This window comes from Rhinatrema bivittatum, chromosome 12, assembly GCF_901001135.1.
Source record: "Rhinatrema bivittatum chromosome 12, aRhiBiv1.1, whole genome shotgun sequence".
Lineage (NCBI taxonomy): Eukaryota > Metazoa > Chordata > Amphibia > Gymnophiona > Rhinatrematidae > Rhinatrema > Rhinatrema bivittatum.
In genome coordinates this window covers 57488564-57505325 of record NC_042626.1, presented here as the reverse complement: position 1 = coordinate 57505325, position 16762 = coordinate 57488564, and the positions used below count along the sequence as shown (strand labels likewise).

The following is a 16762-nucleotide window of genomic DNA, read 5'->3' as shown; positions in this document are numbered from 1 at the left end:
CGGAATCACAAATCCTTAAGAAGGGTTCCCTGCAGGATAAAGCCTGAAGCTCAGACAATCTACGAACCGAGGAAATTGCAACAAGAAATACAACTTTTAAAGTAAGATCCTTTAAGGTTGGGGGGCTGATGACGTCAGCGGAGCGAGCAGCAGCTTAGCTCTCAGCTCCGGACCGATCAGAGCGGAATCGCACTAGTTTGTGGCCATCCAGGGCTCGTTTTGTGCGGCCAACGGCTTAAATTCACTGCTGGAGCTTACCCCATGTCGACCAGGAAGAAAGGTCCAGATTTTCAAAAATATTCATATCAAAAACTGGATCGGGAGGCCCGTCCCGAAAAATCCAAGATGGCGGCCGCCACGAGCAATGACTCCGAGGGAGAAACTGAGGATCTGCAACCAGGGCCTGACTCTGAAATCCCCACCAGGGGTGAGTTCAAAATCTGGTTTAAGGAGCTGAGGCATGATCTACAGAGCTTTAAAGCTGAAATTCGGGAGGTGGTGGGTGATTTGAGGGAGGAAGTGAGCGACATGGGATGCCGCTTATTTGAATATGAAACCCTAACAGAAGGGCAGGCTGACTCACTCAAAACCCTCAAAAAAGACAACGCAGCCCTGGCTCAAGAAATGCAGCAGCTCTCAGTTAAGCTGGAGGACTTAGAAAACAGAAGCCGTAGGGTTAACCTGCGATTCAGAGGGATTCCTGAGTCACAGGAATACTCTGATTGTTTACAAGTGATCACTAAACTATGTGTTAATGCGCTGCAAGAGCAAAGTGATGGCGCCTCTGGGGACAATAATCGCCCACCAACTGTGAAACTTGAGAGAGCGCACAGGGCCTGGGGGCCCAAACAAGCGAATAAGGTTAAAGATGTTATAGCTTGCTTTCATGAATACGCTGTCAAGGAGCAAATCTTAATGCTTGCACGAAAACAGGGGAAGTTCATTCTGGATGGCCACGAGGTTCTGGTTTATGCAGACGTCTCTCCCCTCACCCTTAAGAAGCGCTTGGAGATGAGACCGGTCACGGCGCTTTTAAATAAAGAAAACCTTCGCTATCGGTGGCTATTTCCTTTTGGGATAAGTTTCTCTATCCAAGGCAAAACCTATCAGGCTCACTCACTAAAGGATGCTGCCAGGTGTCTTCAGGAAGCTGGCTTCAATCTGCCTGAATGCCGGGGCCCGTCCTCACCCACGACAGTCATGAGGGAGGAACCTCGATGGCAACGCATAGGCAAAGGAGGCAAAAGACTGCGACGCACTCCGGATCCGGAACCCAACCCGACAGAGCCTACCTGACATTTCTGCTATCCCTTGGAGGCCTTGAATTCTTCTAGGGAAGCCCTGGATGGCTACCTTCTTTTTGTTTGGTTGATATTTGACGATTCCGCTCGGGAGGGGAAGCGAGTGTTTGCTGTTCCTTACCCCTGATATGGGAGACGAGATCACTGGTTTAGATGGTCTCGACTGCGGGATGGGGGGGGAGGGAGGGGGGATTTGTTGGGGCATTCAGTTGGGATGTATATGTTTTTACATGCTAAGTGTTGTACACCAGAGAATTTTTTTTTTTTTTGCCTTTATACTGGCTGCGGATATTGTTTTATGGGACAGGTGCAATCACTCTAGAACAATGACGACGTTTAGATTACTCTCCTTAAATGTTAAAGGTTTAAATACTCCACGGAAACGTAAATTATTATTTCATGACCTTCGGAGGGCTAACATTGCGATAGTTATGGTGCAAGAGACTCACTTAAAACGGAAATTTGAACATTTAATGAGATCACCTCATTACCCTCATCAGTTCTGGTCTGCCAGTACCAAGACACAGCGATATGCAGGAGTGGGGATCCTATTCCAGAAAGACTTTGCCTTCGAACTTCGCAATTGTGTAGCAGATCCAGATGGGCGGTACCTGTTGCTTAACATTATAGTTGCAGGGGAACAGATTACCTTGTTGAATGTATATGCCCCCAATGTACACCAGGCAGCTTTTTTTGATTCTTTACGGGGAATTTTACACACTCACCTGGAGGGGCATTTACTCCTGGCGGGGGACTGCAATATCCCGATTAATCCTAAGATAGATACATCTATTGGAAGGGGGTCCACGGCTAAGAAAGATAGGAGAAGCCTCGTAGGCTTCCTTCGGTATTTCCAGCTGGAGGATACCTGGCGCTTCTTATATTCTAAGAGGAGGGAGTATACTTTTTACTCAACACCACACAATCAGTATTCTAGAATAGACTACATATTTGTGGACAAAGGTTTTCTACACCGTGTACTGAAGGCTGTAGTAGACCCCATAACCTGGTCTGATCATGCGCCTGTTTGGGTAGAATTGTCATTTCCCGTGTATGATCGGGGTCAGAGATTCTGGAGGTTAAACGATAGCCTGTTAGATGACCAGGCGTTTCTCACACAGTGTAAACAAAATATCACTGATTACTTGCAATTGAATATGACGCCCGATAGCTCTCCTATCATTGTGTGGGATTGTCTGAAAGCGGTAATTAGGGGCACACTAATAGCTAGAGCATCGCATGTCAAGAAAACAGAGCGGCAGATGCGGAAAACGCTAGTTGACCAGCTATGCCAGCTGGAACAGCATCATAAAAGACAGGTTACGGGGGCTCGGTTAGAAGAGATTGAGTATTGTCGCGCGCAGATTGCAGCACTAGATGCTGCTAAAATAGCGCACGATTTAGAACTAGTGGAACACTCCTATTTTGAAGGAGGGAATAGGGCGGGGAAATTACTGGCTAATAAGTTAAAAGCGAAGCGTATGCAGAATCTTATCACTAAAATTAAGGATGAGCAAGGGCAGATGCTCACCTCTAATGACGACATTAGACAGCGTTTCCTCCGCTTCTATGAATTACTATATCAGGGTAATACTACTATTGCCGACTCAGACATTAAAGCCTTCCTCCAGGACATTTCCTTGCCATGCTTGCTGGAGGGACAGCGGGAATGTTTAGATGCAGAAATTTCGGAGGCGGAAGTCTCCTATGCCATTAAACAATTAAAGGCGAACAAATCCCCGGGGTTGGATGGCTTTACGGCCAGATTTTATAGAAGTGGTGTGGGAGAACTGTCGGGTCCCCTGTGTAGGATGTTTAATGCCCTAAGGCATGAGAGCCAGTTGGCACCTAATTCAAATGTAGCTGGCATCACCATCATAGCGAAGCCGGGCCGGGATCCTACACTCTGCGGATCGTATAGGCCAATATCTCTTTTAAATATTGATCTCAAGTTGCTTGCAAAGATTTTGGCTGGAAGGCTTAATCAGTATATAGCCGGGCTGATCCATTCAGACCAAGCCGGCTTCATTCCGGGGCGCATGGCGTCTGACAATGTTCGGAAGATTTTGGACTCCCTATGGTGGGTCAAACGGAACAGGTCCCCATTTCTTCTGATGGCCATGGACGCTGAGAAAGCCTTTGATTTGGTACACTGGCCATTTCTTTTTCAAGTGTTGGAGAAATTGGGCATTGGTCAATTTTTTATAAATTGGATTCAAACTCTATACCATTCCCCTAAAGCCTGCATCAAGGTTAATGGTGGGTATTCCCCTTACTTTGCTGTTGGTCGAGGGACGAGACAGGGGTGTCCCCTCTCACCTTTACTATTTGCTATGTTTATTGAACCCCTAGCTCAGACAATTAGGAGTGCCTCCGATGTGCATGGTATTCAGGTGGGGGAGTTTTCGACAAAATTGGCTATGTTTGCCGATGATGTGATTTTACTGCTCACCAATCCCACGCGCTCGCTGCCAGCTGTGGTGCAAATAATAAACTCGTACAGTCGAGTATCCGGTTACTCCATTAACTGGGATAAGACTGAAATATTAAATATCTCAGTTAGGGAAGATCAAGTTAGCGAACTAAAGGCGGCTTACCCTTTTAAGTAGGCTAAGGATAAGATAAAATACCTGGGTATATATATTGGGGCGCGCACAGATATCTTTACTCTCAATTATCCTCCGCTCTTAGCGAAAATTTATAAAGAACTTGAAGAGTGGAGTCGATATCATATTTCCTGGCTTGGAAGGATAGCTGTCCTTAAAATGAATGTGCTGCCCAGGCTCTGTTATTTGTTTCAGACCCTGCCAGTTCCTATTCCTGTGCCTATTTTGGAGAAATGGCAGCGTCGTTTTATGAAATACATTTGGCAGGGAAAACAGCCTAGGGTAGCACGTAGAGTGCTGTTTCGCCCAAAACTGCATGGGGGTTTGGCGGTACCTAATCTGATTTGGTATTATGCAGCAGCGCAGCTACGGGGGATAGCAGATTGGCATAGCAAGAGGACGGGAAAACAATGGATTGCATTTGAACAGCGAGTGGTGGGGACTCGCCCCCTAGCGGCTTTAGTCTGGCGGCCATGTACAGAGTGGCCCAAGCAGCAAGATATCCCACCTCCCGTATATAACACCCTGCAGATTTGGAAAGTCTGGAGAAGGGTACTGATTGGCAAAAGAGCAGGCTCAATTAATGCTTCCCCCTTTTTTCATAGAGATTTTTTGAAGGGCCGGGCTCCTGGGGAATTCAAAGTGTGGCTCCAGAAAGGCATAAGCACTTGCGAGCAATTATGGGAAAATAACGGATGGGTGCCCTTTGAGGCTTTACAAGCTCGTTTTGGATTGGAATTACGGGAAAGCTATCGGTATTTGCAACTTCGGAGCTATTGCTTACAATCGGGATTGCAGCGGGACTTACAGGCCCCGGTTTCCTTGTTTGAAGTTTATTGTAAGGAGGTTGACAAGGTCCCGCATCTCTTGTCTAAGATCTATAAACTGTTAAATGGTGGCTTCAATGCTATCCCGGGTTATGTTACCGCTTGGGAGAAAGATATTGGGGAGACCTTAGATGAAGATTTCTGGGAGGAGACCTACTCCACCTTGGGGAAGGGTCTCATCTCTGCTTCTTTAGTGGAAAATGGCCTCAAATTACTTTATCGATGGTATTATACTCCGGTGAGATTACATCGTATTTCGCCAGCTCTTTCTGATAGATGCTGGAAAGGCTGTGGGGACATTCTTTCATCTCTGGTGGGAGTGTAGGGTAATTTCCCAGGTGTGGGCGGAGGTTGCTAGTTGGCTGGCAGGGATGCTTAAGGTGTCTGTAGTATTCACACCTCAGACAGCGTTACTGAATGGGGAGGTAATTCGGGGGGATAAATATAACTCGCAGCTTATAAAGTTTGTAGCCACTGCAACCAGATGTGAAATAGCTTGTCTCTGGAAAGTGATCCAAGGCCCCACCCTGGCCGCTATAAAAGCAAGAGTGGATAAGATATACTCTTTATGTAAAATCACTGCTCACAAACAAGGGAAATATGGGACCTTCCTGAGGGTTTGGCAGCCGTACCACATGTGGAGAGCTATTCGTACATAGGAGTGAATATTCATGACTTTCATTTGCAGCTAGGATGATTTTTTACTGGGTAGTAACTGCATGTAAGTGTTACATTGGCGGGGAGGGGAGGGGGAGGGTGATGGGGTTTTTCAGTGGGGAAAAACCAACCCAGAGACTGGTGTGTTTTGTATACTGTTTATTTTGCTTGAAGTTTTGTATGTTGATTTGTATGGCGCACTTGTTGTTGTCTCTAATAAAAACTTTAATATAAAAAAAAGATCCTTTAAGGTTGCGCGTTTCAAAGGTTCAAAAGGTGCAGCACACAAAGCTTTGAGGACTAAATTTAAATTCCAGGAAGGACAAGGATGTCTGAATGGAGGGCGCAAATGCTTTGCTCCCCGAAGAAAACGAGATTATATCCGGATGGGCTGCCAACGCTCGACCCTGAATGGAACCCTGTAAACAACCGAGAGCAGCTACCTGCACCCTCAAGGAGCTGCATGATAAGCCCTTAGCTAAACCAGCTTGAAGAAAACAGAATATATGGTACGGACGCTCGTGTAGGAAGAACATCGCGGTCTACGCACGCTGGGGTAGATTTTCAAAAACCGCGAATAGGCGTACTTTTGTTGGCGCTCCAGGCGCCAACAAAAGTACGCTGGATTTCAGTAGATACGCGCGTAGCCGCTGAAATCCGGGATCGGCGCGCGCAAGGCTATCGATTTCGTATAGCCGGCGTGCGCCGAGCCGCGCAGCCTACCCCCGATCCCTCCGAGGCCGCTCCGAAATCGGAGCGGCCTCGGAGGGAACTTTCTTTTGCCCTCCCCTCACCTTCCCCTACCTAACCCACCCGCCCGGCCCTGTCTAAACCCCCCCCTTACCTTTGTTGGGGGATTTATGCCTCCCGGAGGGAGAAGTAAATCCCCGCGTGCCAGCGGGCCGCTAGCGCGCCGGGACGCGATCTGGGGGCGGGTCCGGAGGGCGCGGCCACACCCCCGGGCTGCCCCGGGCCGTAGCCACGCCCCCGGGCCCGCCCCCGGAACGCTCCCGACACGCCCCGAAAACGCCGCGCGGTTCGGGCCCGCCCCCCGACACGCCCCCTCCGAAAACCCCAGGACTTACGCGAGTCCCGGGGCTCTGTGCGCGCCGGTAGGCCTATCTAAAATAGGCTTACCGGCGCGCAGGGCCCTGCTCGCCTAAATCCGCCCGGATTTGGGCGGATTTAGGCGAGCAGGGCTCTTAAAATCCGCCCCAAGACTCAAAAATCTTCCATATTCAAACATAAGACAAGGAAGTGGAAGTTTTACGTGATTGTAAAAGTGCAGTCACCACCGCATCCGAATAAGCTTTACCTTTCAGACGCTGCCTCTCCAAAGCCATGCCGCTAGACACAAGCCATCGACCTGATCGAAACAAACGAGCCCTTGATGAAGCAGGTTCGGAAGATCCAGGAACCTGAGAGGCGCCTTCACTGTCAGATTGAGCAGATCTGCAAAGCATGGATGACGGGGCCATTCGAGAGTCATTAGAATGACGTCTGCCGGATGAAGTTCTATTCTTCTAAGGACTTTGCTGATTAGGGGCCAAGGAGGAAACACAAAGTAAAACATTCGTCGGCCAAGGAAGCACCAGAACATCTACTCCTTCTGCTGCTGTGTCTCTGCGGCGAGCAAAGAAGCGTGGAGCTTTGGAATTCATGAATGTCGCCATGAGATCCATGCAAGGAGTGACCCACCGGTCGCAGATTATCTGAAAGGCTATGTCTGCAAGTTCCCACTCTCCTGGATCAAGACTATGTCGACTGAGAAAATCCACGTGAACGTTGTCGACCCCGGCAATGTGGGACGCTGCTATGCTGACCAAGTGCTGTTCTGCCCAACCGATCAGCAGACGAGCTTCCAACGCGACAGACATCCCTGGCGATTGATGTATGCTACTGTGGTTGCATTGTCGGACAGTACACGGACCGACTTCCCCTGGAGGAGAGGAAGAAATGCCTGTAAGGCCAGTCGAACCGCCCTGGTTTCCAAGCGATTGATGGACCATTGAGACTCCTCTTGGGACCATTGACCTTGCACTGACTTCCTCAGACAAACTGCCTCCCAACCGGAAAGGCTGGCATCCATTGTCACTATCGTCCACTCTGGAACCACCAAGGGAACTCTGCGGGTTAAGTTGTCAGAAATCAGCCACAAATCCAAGCTGGATCGGGCAGCCTCCGTGAGTGGAAGGGAAATGTGAAATTGTTCTGAAGCTGGGCTCCATCAGGAAAGTAACGCCGATTGTAAAGGACGCATGTGAGCAAAAGCCCAGGGAACCAGTTCCAATGTCGAGGTCATGGAACCCAGGACCTGTAAGTAATCCCAAACCTTTGGAGGATGCTTGGACAACAATACTTGGACTTGACACCTTGTAATTTTAGAATGCATTCTGATGTCAGGAAAACTCTGCCTTGTCGAGTATTGAACAGGGTTCCCAGAAATTCCAATGACTGGGATGGAATTAGACGACTCTTGGCCAGATTGACAACCCATCCAAGCGTTTGTAGCAACTGAAACACCCGGTGGATTGCTTCCTGGCAAAGGACCACAGACTTCGCTCGAATCAGCCAATCATCCAAATATGGATAAACCAACAATCCTTGATGAAGCTGCGCTGCCACCACAGCCATTATTTTGGTGAAAGTTCTGGGTGCGGTCGCTAGACTGAAAGGTAGGGCTTGAAACTGGTAATGACGTCCCAGGATTGAAAATCGCAGGAACCTCTGGTGATCGGATTGGATCCTGATGTGGAGATACACCTCCGTCAGATCCAGAGATGCTAAAAACTCCCCTTGACGGACCGCAGCGATGACTGACCTCAACATCTCCATACGGAAGCAAGGGATCCGAAGACACCTGTTGACCCTCTTTAAATCAAGAATGGGCCGGAAGGTTCCTTCTTTTTTTGGAACCACGAAGTAAATGGAGTAATGGCCCCTTTGCTTTTGAGACGGAGGAACAGGAACGATTGCGCCGATGTTCAACAAATGCTGTAACGTCTCCTGTACTGCCTGACGCTTGGTTGAATACCTGCATAGGGAAACCCAGGAACTTGGGATTGAGAGGGCATACAAAATCTAAAGCGTAGCCGTCTTATCACCGAGAGAACCCACTGGTCAGATGTTATTTTGTTAGACTCCTCGTAAAAGAGAGACAACCTGCCTCCGACCACTGGAACCGAGGAGTGAACCGGCATCACATCGTTGTGAAGGCTTTCCACCCTGACTGGACTGGGAGATACCTGATCTACCAAAATGTCACCCATGAAAGGACTGAGACCAATACTGTTGCCTGGTAGAATTTTGCCTAAAAGAGGGAGTAGGCGCTCAAGGAGCCCTAGACTTTCGACCCCCACAAAATCGAGATTGAGGAAAAAGAACCCCTCTATTTAAGCCAATCTTCCGATAAATGATGAACTTTATTCTTTCCCAGAGACTGAATTAGATTCTCTAGCTCCTTGCCAAACAACAGTTTGCCTTGAAGGGAAGAGATCCCAGCCAGGACTTAGAAGAAACATCTGCCGACCAGTTTTGTAGCCACAAAAGACAACGGGCAGAAACAGCCGATATCATGGTTCTAGCAGATGTGCGGAGTAAGTCATAAAAGGCATCCGCACAATAAGCAATGATCGCTTCAAGCCGGCCCGCCTGAAGGACTTCCACCTCAGACAGCGATTCATTGGCCTGCAGTTGTTGTAGCCAACAAAGACCCGCTCTCAAGGAAAAATTGCTACACATAGCAGCTCTGATACCCAGTGCCGAAACTTCAAAAATCTTTAATTGAAGCTCTAGCTTTCTGTCTTGCAAATCCTTCAGAGCAGTTGCACCTGTAACAGGGATGGTGGTCTTTTTTGTTACGGCCGACACTGCTGCATCCATCTTGGGAGTACGAAGCAGCTCTAAAGCTTCCTCTGGTAAAGGGTATAGCTTATCCATAGCCGTTGCAACTTTGAGACCCAAATCTGGAGTATCCCATTCTCTAAAAATCAAATCCGTGGCTGAGAAATGAAAAGGAAAAGAGGAAGGTGGCTCACGGAGACCCAACAATACTGGGTCTGAAGATCCCAGCCGAGATTCTTCATGGGGAGCCTCAATAACCAACTCCCCTAAAATAGCGGGAATGAGACGCTTCCTAAAGAGACGGACAACTTTCGGGTCATCCCCTTCCACAAATGAGAACCCTGGGGAACCCCATGTAACTGGTCTGGATCCCCCATCAGCCCCCATCGGAGGCTGCGAAGGCTCATCCATACCATCCGGGCTATCAGAATCAGATGAGGTAGTAGAATCAGGCTGAGGAGGCAGTAACCTCAAAGGACGCTTAGACTTAGAGGGTTCAAGTCCAACCTGAGACTTAGTCCTTTTCTTAGGCACGGCCAGAGAATCCAATGGCAAAGATTTATCCAGCGCTCTCTTTTTCCCTGCTCTCTGTGCCTTAAAAGCCCTGTGGAGGAGCAGTACAAAATCTGAAGAAAAAGAGTCAGAGGAAGAAGCATCTGTAACCCCATCGGGGAAATCTGTGCTGCCTGTTGTGCCCATCCCTCCTGAGTTGTCCCCCTCAGGGACCATTGTTTGAGGGGATAAAGATGGCGGGAGAATCCCCTCCCCCACCTCTGACAGGACTGCCTAATTTGCAGACTCGAGGGAATTCAAAATGGCGCCCATTCCGCCTCAGTGGGAACGGGACTACAGAGGGAGACTGCAAACCCTGAAAAACCCTGGAGACTGTCTGGACCCTTAAAACAACCCTCTTAGGAGTTGTGGAGGCTACCTCTCCCCCAGACACACAATTAGAGCAAAGGCCGTCCCTCGACAAGCGTGCGTGCGCGGCTCCACAAGCCCGTCAACACTGCGGCATTCTTTTACCTCAGAAGAAAAAAATTCAAATTTTACACCGCAAAAAAATGAATGAAAACGACGACGAAAAAAGAAATGAAGAGTCCCGAGTCGACTGCGAGGGAAGGGAGAGTCCTGGTAAATCAAAAAATAAGTTTATGGAAAATTTTAATTTTTTTTTAAAAATTATACTTGCCCTATAGCCTCCGGGTCCTGGTCCAACTGGGGGGAGTGAGCTGGCCTCCCCGGTATCACCCCCAGTGCTGCACAACACTGGTAGTAGGGCCCTCGCCCCACAGCAGCAGCTGCCTCTAAAACCTAGGGGGATGGTCCCCTCAGGACCTGACAACCCCTGGGAGGCTTTTCTAACTTCTGTCCTTTTGAAGAAAAATTTTTTTTACAAAAGAAAACTAAATACCTTTACTTTCTGTTTTAATTCCCCCCCCCCCACTTTTTTTTTTTAAACTATCACAGACTGTAGGTTTTGCTCCTGCTCCATCTGCTAGAGACAGAGAAATACTTAGGACTGTAGGTGGCGCCCTGCTATATACGTCAGAGTCCTTTAGAATTTCTCTATCTGCTAGAGGAGGGGCATAACCCAGGAGTCTGGACTGATCTGGGTATGTACAGGGAAAGCTTATTATTTACACTCTACTAAAATCACTTGACTTGTCCTGTGCTATTTTAGTACACCAGGATATAAATGAGTTACCTTTCAACCTCACTTTACTATTTTTCCTGTAAAGTATGCAGTTTAAATAATTACACTAATGTGTCCTTCCAGTGTATGGCAGCCAGGGAAGCTTCCACAACTGGCACTAAAATGCTTCTTTGGTCTTGTGGCCCCTACTAGAAATATTCTGTTATTGAAGCACAGCTGCCAAGATGCTTACTGAATGGTATATTAGAGCTTCTACTCCACACCTGCTGTTTCCAGGATTTGCCTTGTTTTATTTTTTTCAGATTTTCCTTTTTTGTTTGTTTCGTTTCACTTTGTTGTTTGTTTCCCACTGTTAATTTATCATATCTATAATTACCAACAAATAAAATTGTAACATTACAATTACAGGGTGACAGCAATAAATAGTGGGACAAGTAATATGGAAAGGTATGTTGTACCTCTGTCATCCTGGCAACGAGGAACTCCTTGTCTCTGCCGATTTGACGCATTAACAATTTCATCTTTTCTACGTGCCTGAACAATATGAATTGCCTCCAATTGTCTATCAAGGGCTGTCAAAATATTGGCGTGAAGAGGAGAACTACGGAATCGTTCCATTTTGCCCAATAAGGTCACAACCTATGCCAACATTACAGAAAATGCCATTAGATGAAGCAATGTTTAATAAAATCATTTAAATTGCTTAACAGCAGTGTAAACTCTTTGTACCTGAAACGTGATGTAAGAAATAAGTAAACTAATCTTTTAAAAAACTGCTATAAAATACATACTGTATATCAAGAAAAAATTACCTTTTATAACAAGATCATTTATTTACATGGAATAATTTTATTACTGAAATAGAAAGATGTTCAGGTAGATATTTATAAATCCTCTAACCACGTATCTGTATTCATCATGGGTGCTAAGCATGTATTTTCCTTCCATGTTTCCCTAGGATTTATGTATATGAAAATAAAACTAGAGATGCCCTGCCACGGAATATTTCATAGGTATGAAGCTACATTTTTGTTACAAATTATTTATACAATGTACTAATTCTTGACAATATGCTTCCAAGGCCTAGGTGAGTTACCAAAAAGGTTTACTTGCAGTCAATATAAGATCCAAGCAAATCTAATTTTTTTTAAAAATATGTTCAATTGCTTAGAAATATCAGTAAAGGATTTTTATGGTTCCAACTGTACCTGCACCATACAGACTAGTTGACTAAAATAACTAAATGACTAGCTGCACATTGGAGAGGGTGAACCTTCAGTACAAACAGCACTGAATTGGTTTAATTTAATTGGTTCACTGTAGAACCATGCTGGCAAGTACTCCAAGACACGTCTCAGTCGATTAATGGTTCACAGTTTTAAACATGTTTAAGAGATCTTGCCTGGACCAGGTATAAGCAGAGAGAACACTGTCGAGTGGAGTGGATATGAAACAAACTCCATCTACTACATTATAGCCCTAAATTCATAAAGGAAAATTGGTTCTTACCTGCTAATTTTTGTTCCTGTAATACCACACATCAGTCCAGACCAGTGGGTTATGCATCTCTACCAGCAGATGGAGTCAGAGAACAAAATCTTTGGGCACTGCTACATAACCGAGAGTGCCACCTGCAGTCCCTCAGTATTGACCTGTACCCAAGCCCAAGAACTAACCTAAGGGGCGAAGGGGGTTGGAACCCAAAACACAACAGCCAAACACTCACCCATAACGAAAGAACAAAAACCACAAGACCACCTCGGAACCTGCTCCTTCAAGAGCATCTGCAACAGGACAAAAAAATGTTTTGGGTTTTTTTTTCTTCAGCAAAGCATTATATCTCAAGGCAGTCTTTTGGAATCTGAAATGGGGGTGGGCCTCTGGACTGATCTGTGGTATTACAGGAACAAAAATTAGCAGGTAAGAACCAATTTTCCTTTCCTGAACATACCCCAGATCAGTCCCAGACCAGTGGGATGTACCCAGATAGCTGCAACAATCCAGCGCAAAATTGTAGCCTTAGAAGCCTTGTCACCCTTCTTAGGTCTACCGAATAAAAAACAGATGATCTGAACACCGGAAATCATTGGTAACCTCCAAATAGTGCAAGAGAACGCGATGCACGCCCAAAAGATGAAGATCTCTTTCCTGAGGGGAATCCTGGGACCACTGCCTGATTGACATGAAAGGCAGACACTACCTTGGGGACGAAGGAAGGAACTGTACACAGTGAAATTATCATTGTGGATCCTAAGAACAGGATCTCGACATGGCAAAGCCTGCAACTCTGAAATCTGTCGAGCGGAACAAATGGCCACCAGGAATACCATCTTCAAGGTCAAATCTTTTACATGTGCCCTGCGTAAAGGTTCAAAGGGAGCTCCACAAAGCACACGAAGTACCAGGTTTAAATTCCAATCTGGACACAACGGGCGGACGAAAGGGCATAAATGTTTGACCCCCTTGAGGAACCGGGTAATATCTGGGAGAGCCCCCAGCGAATGACCGTGAAACTTGCCATGTAAGGCACCTAAGGCTGCTACCTGGACCTGAAGGGAATTGAACGCCAAACCCTTAGCCAACCTCTGTTGAAGGAAATCCAACACCCGGGGAACATCCGTTGATAATGGATCCAAGGAGTGCACCATGCCTCAAAAAGCGATTCCTTTGAGATGGTGTTCCGCCCAGACGAACAGAAGCCATGCTTCCAGTGCCACCTCTAGACTTCTTGTCCCTCCTTGCCAGTTAATATATGCCACCGTCGTTGTGTTGTCTGAGAATACTCGAACCATTTCGTCTTCGACCAGGAGCAGGAATGCTCGCAGGGCAAGTCAGACCGCTCTTGTCTCGAGGCGGTTGATGGACCAGGAACTCTCTCTGTTGGTGACCAGAGACTTTGAGTGGGATTTGTTTAAACACACCGCTCCCCAACTTGAGAGATTAGCGTCTGTGGAAACATCCACCCAATTTGGCGGCTCCAAATCCACCCCCTGCTCCAGGTTGCGGCACAAGAGCCACCATGACAAACTGAGTCTGGAAGCAGAGGCAACGGTAACTGGAATTGCTCTGAAGCAGGGCTCCACCTCAACAACAGTGCACGCTGTAATGGCCGCAAGTGAGCGAATGCCCACGAAACCAAATCCAAGGTGGAGGCCATGGATCCCAGAACTTGTAAGTGATGCCAGACTGTAGGATTCATGTTCTGAAGGAGAGTCCTGTCCTTGCAACCTCACAAGGTCCGATGCCAGGTAGACCTTGCCTCAAGAGGTGTCAAAAAGCACCCCTAAGTACACTAGCGACTGCGTGGGCTCCAAGTGACTTTTCTAGACATTTCTGATCCAGCCGAGCAACTGCAAGGTGAACATCACCCTCTGGACCGACCTGACGCAGTCCTCCCATGACTTCACTCGAATCAACTAGTCGTCCAGGTATGAGTGAACTAGGACCCCCGCCTTGCAAAAGAATGCTGCCACGACCACCATGACCTTGGTGAAGGTGCGTGGAGCCGTCACCAGGCCAAAAGGAAGATCTCGAAACTGGAAATGTTGACCCAGCACCTTGAACCGGAGATACTGCTGGTGATCCTAATGGATCGGGATGTGGAGATTTGCCACGGTGAGGTCTAAGGACGTGAGAAACTCCCCTTTGCGCAAAGCAGCTACCACCATCCTCAAGGTCTCTACGCGAAAATGGGGGACTCAGACACCAGTTCACCTTCTGCAAATCCAGAATGGGACAAAAGGTGCTCTCTTTCTTGGGAACCACAAAGTACACAGAGTACCGTCCCTGGCCCTGATCCGCCAGGGGAACTGGAACAATGTCCCTGAGGTCGAGAAGCCGTTGTAGGGTCCCTTGCACTGCCTTGCATTTGGCCAGCAAAGCTACACAGGACTCCACAAAGACCTCCCCGAACCGGGCGCAAAAACTCTACAGCGTAACCGTCCCTGACCATTTCCAAGATCCAGTGCGCTGAGGTAATCTTTGCCCACTCCGCGTAAAAGCTCGACAATCTGCCTCCGACAACTTCTATGATGGAATGAGTGCCCCTGGCTTCATTGGGAGGGTTTTCCACATCCAGCACCCTGGCCCATGGACTCTTTGCCTGGGCGACGACCTCCATAAAAGGACTGCTGGCGCCCCAGGGACAGCCTGGACCCCGAAAGAGCTGAAGGTCTACCAGTGCGAAATCTGCGAGAGTCCTGAAAACGAGCTTGAGTGGAAAAAACCTTCCTTGAAGGTTTCCTATCCCTCCCCAAGCAATTTTACCAATTGGTCCAGGTCCTCCCCGAAGATAAGCTTGCCCATAAAGGGGAGGTTACAGAGCTGAGACTTGGAAGACAAATCTGCCGACCAATTCTGCAACCAGAAGAGTCTGCGAGCCGTGACTGCGGATACTACGTGCTGAGGTCCATACCAAATCATACAAGGTGTTTTTGACATACGCAACACCTGCCTGCAAGGGCCCACCACCGCCAGCACTCTGAGCCGCGGATGTCTCCTGGACCCAAAGGCAGGCTTCTCTGCATGAGGCTGGCACAAATAGCCACGTGGAGACCTCGAAGACTCGCTTAAGCTGAATCTTCAGCTTGCAGTCCTGAATGTCATGGGATAGGAGGCGACGTCCTTTCATGAATTACAAACTGGTTAAAAGACAGGAAACAGAGAGTAGGATTAAATTGTCAATTTTCTCAGTGGAAAAGGGTAAACAGTGGAGTGCCTCAGGGATCTGTACTTGGACCAGTGCTTTTCAATATATATATAAATGATCAGAAAAGGAATACGACGTGTAAGGTTATCAAATTTGAGGTTGATACAAAATTCTTCAGAGTAGTTAAATCACAAGTGGATTGTGATACATTACAGGAGGACCTTGCAAGACTGGAAGATTGGGCATCCAAATGTCAGATGAAATTTAATGTGGATAAGTGCAAGGTGTTGCATATAGGGAAAAATAACCCATGCTATAGTTACACAATGTTAGGTTCCATATTAGGTGCTACCACCCAAGAAAGATATCTAGGCGTCATAGTAGATAACACATTGAAATAGTCAGTTCAGTGTGCTGCAGCAGTCAAAAAAGCAAACAGAATGTTGGGAATTATTAGGAAGGGAATGGTTAATAAAATGGAAAATGTCATAATGCCTCTATATCGCTCCATGGTGAGACTGCACCTTGAATACAGTGTACAATTCTGTTCTCTGCATCTCAAAACAGATATAGTTGCAATGGAGAAGGTACAGATAAAGGCAACCAAAATGATAAAGGGGATGGAACAACTCCCCTATGAGGAAAGGCTGAAGTGGTTAGGGCTGTTCAGCTTGGAGAAGAGTCGGCTGAGGGGGGATATGATAGAGGTCTTTAAGATCATGAGAGGTCTTGAATGAGTAGATGTGAATCGGTTATTTACACTGTCGAATAATAGAAGTACTAGGGGGCATTCCATGAAGTTAGAAAGTAGCACATTTATGACTAATCAGAGAAAATTCGTTTTCACTCAACGTACAATAAAGCTCTGGAATTTGTTGCCAGAAGATGTGGTTAGTGCAGTTAGTGTAGCTGGGTTCAAAAAAGGTTTTGGTAAGTTCTTGGAGGAGAAGTCCATTAATGGCTATTAATCAAGTTTACTTAGGGAATAGCCACTGCTATTAATTGCATCAGTAGCATGGGATCTTCTTAGTGTTTGGGTAATTGCCAGGTTCTTGTGGCCTGGTTTGGCCTCTGTTGGAAACAAGATATTGGGCTTGATGGACCCTTGGTCTGACCCAGTATGGAAAGTTCTTATGTCCTTCAACGCAGCGGCCCCGGTCACGGGAATGGTGGTCTTCTTAGTCACAGCAGACACCACCGAGTCCACCTTCGGCACCTTCAGA

At 47.2% G+C, this 16762-nt stretch overlaps 1 protein-coding gene across 3 annotated transcripts in view; it reads right to left on the bottom strand.

The window, feature by feature from the left end:
• MEIOC (meiosis specific with coiled-coil domain) overlaps positions 1 to 16762 on the bottom strand; it is a 300156-nt gene that overhangs the window by 45461 nt on the left and 237933 nt on the right. For 2 of the 3 annotated variants that reach the window (XM_029573470.1, XM_029573471.1), the window contains one exon: positions 11350 to 11530. The exons of the other annotated variant lie outside the window; for it this stretch is intronic. In XM_029573470.1, the coding sequence (XP_029429330.1) occupies positions 11350 to 11530 (181 nt within the window). The remainder of the gene's footprint in view (positions 1 to 11349; positions 11531 to 16762) is intronic. 3 annotated transcript variants of the gene reach the window in all.